At 40.7% G+C, this 2,061-nt stretch overlaps 1 protein-coding gene across 1 annotated transcript in view; it reads left to right on the top strand.

Moving 5' to 3' along the window:
• The window catches only part of tctn1 (tectonic family member 1), a 14,933-nt gene that overhangs the window by 1,395 nt on the left and 11,477 nt on the right, over window positions 1-2,061 (top strand). Inside the window, exons 3-5 of the mRNA XM_032528303.1 lie at window positions 950-1,083; window positions 1,342-1,478; window positions 1,556-1,658. Of these exons, the coding sequence (XP_032384194.1) occupies window positions 950-1,083; window positions 1,342-1,478; window positions 1,556-1,658 (374 nt within the window). The remainder of the gene's footprint in view (window positions 1-949; window positions 1,084-1,341; window positions 1,479-1,555; window positions 1,659-2,061) is intronic.

The raw sequence follows: 2,061 nt of genomic DNA, 5'->3' as shown, positions 1-2,061 counted from the left end.
AGATAGATAGATAGATAGATAGATAGATATCCTGCTGCCTACAAACCTACTGTGGGTCTTTCACAAGCTCCAGTGCCAAATCATTATCAGTAATGATTCATAAGTATCCAGGAGGCGTGACACGTTGCCACTGTAAGAAAGCAGGAAACAGAAACTATTAAGATCAGACCCTATAATGACATCAGACATTATTAAGGTCAAGACATAAAGACCAGCTGTTCATAGAAAACATTGACGAGGAGTACAACAACTCACCGCTCTGCTGCTCTGCGCTTCTCTTTTTAAAGAGAAATACTGTTAATAAGTCACAAATATTTTCCAATTACTGACACTCTTATGTCAGTGAAAATCAACTCTTCTGCTTACTTTTGAAATGAAAAGCCTGGCTGGTTAGAGAGAGATACGCCCCCTTTAGGAGGCTTTGAATATATCTGTGCGTTGTTTTCATTGAAAACAAATGAATTACTATTATTAATACAAATGAACAATATTAACAAGCGAGAGCAGCAGCCTGGTGAGTGTGACATGACTGATGGTATTAATGCTGTGGAGATGATGTTGGATTGAGCGAGACAAACAGGTAAAAATGTGTTGAGTTTGTATTCACAGCAAGTTAAAGCAGGATCATCTCTTCCTAAAATAGAAACTATAGAAGTGAAGGCATGTCTGTAATAATGCTGGTTCTCTCTGCAGAATTTACATTCACTGATTTTAGAATTTAAGTAAATAAATTCAGTTAATAAAGAATTTGAAGCTAGATTAATTCCAGAGGCACAGTTTACACCCATGTGAAATGATATGCTTGCTTGGGGACAGACTGCATGATATCATTCAACTGATTATCAGTTTAAACCGCCTGTTTCTGACAGTTTTACTCAGTGTCATCAGTTTCTGTCTGCATCCAGTGTAAGCTCTGGCTCATCCTTGCTCTTCATTCTGTTGTCTGCAGTGGCACAAAGCAGCTGTGCAGCCGCGACGTAGCGTCCTACTCTTTAGCGAGCACAATACATGGCTACTCCGAGCTGCAGTCGTCTGTACGGAAGGAGACGAATTATGACATCTTCTGCATTCAGTCACAGAACCGTAAGTCATGAATGGTGCTCATTTGGATTAGGAATGACCTGGGAATAAAGCCCATCGTAAGAAACTAATGCTTATTGCTTTTGACTTACACCCATTAGTCAACAGTAGATTTTTACGAACCTTAATGCTGAATGTAAAGGATAAGGCTGGTGTAGATTGTGCAGAATGTTATTCTTGTGGGCTGATGTACACTACAAGCAATGCAGCCATGTTACAAAGGACCTTCTGATCTTTCTCCTGACCATTTGTCGTGTCTAGGTGTTGATGGGTTTTCTCATCCCGCTCCCGCTCTTCCAACTGCCAGCAGCTTTGACCCGCTCTTTAAAGAATTTTCCGGCTTTTCCTTTGGCTCAGAGAAGAACACAGCAGAGGTCCCGGCCTCGTCTGAATACCAGGCGAGTCTCCGTTCGTCTGTCTCTGTTCCACTCAAGTGGATTCATTCTCACGTGCTGTTGATGGTTTGTGTTTCCAGTGTGGGGATGTGATGCTGACAGCAGGACAGAGTGGACAGAGAGCCGTGTTCTGGCTGCCAACTCCTGGTCTCACTGCTGACTGTGTGGACACCAGTCCTGCAGGTAACGTCCCCTCACTGCACTGGGGCCCAACTGGGACATGATTATTTATTAGTAAAAATCCATTTAAATTGGAATGGGACTATAACTTTCATGTATTAATATATGCCGAGTGTACTGACATCTGATGCTAGTCTCAGACAATGACCCAATGGTTGATTTTAAATGCTCCTCACTGATTGGATAAGAACTGGATTCATCTTTTTAAACATTAATCCACCTAAAACAGCATACCACTTTTGTTTAAGAATATGCCATTATTTTTTGGAACTGCATCAGTGAAATATTTCTTTCAAATAGTTGTGTTATAATCTTATTTAATAACCCTCCTGTTGTCCTCGGGTCAACTTTGACCCCTTTAAAAAATGTCTATATCTGAAATATGGGTTTCTTTTTAACCAAATTA

The sequence above is a fragment of the Etheostoma spectabile genome, chromosome 10, assembly GCF_008692095.1.
Source record: "Etheostoma spectabile isolate EspeVRDwgs_2016 chromosome 10, UIUC_Espe_1.0, whole genome shotgun sequence".
Lineage (NCBI taxonomy): Eukaryota > Metazoa > Chordata > Actinopteri > Perciformes > Percidae > Etheostoma > Etheostoma spectabile.
The sequence above is the reverse complement of the archived record's forward strand: the minus strand, read 5'-3'. Positions and strand labels throughout refer to the sequence as shown.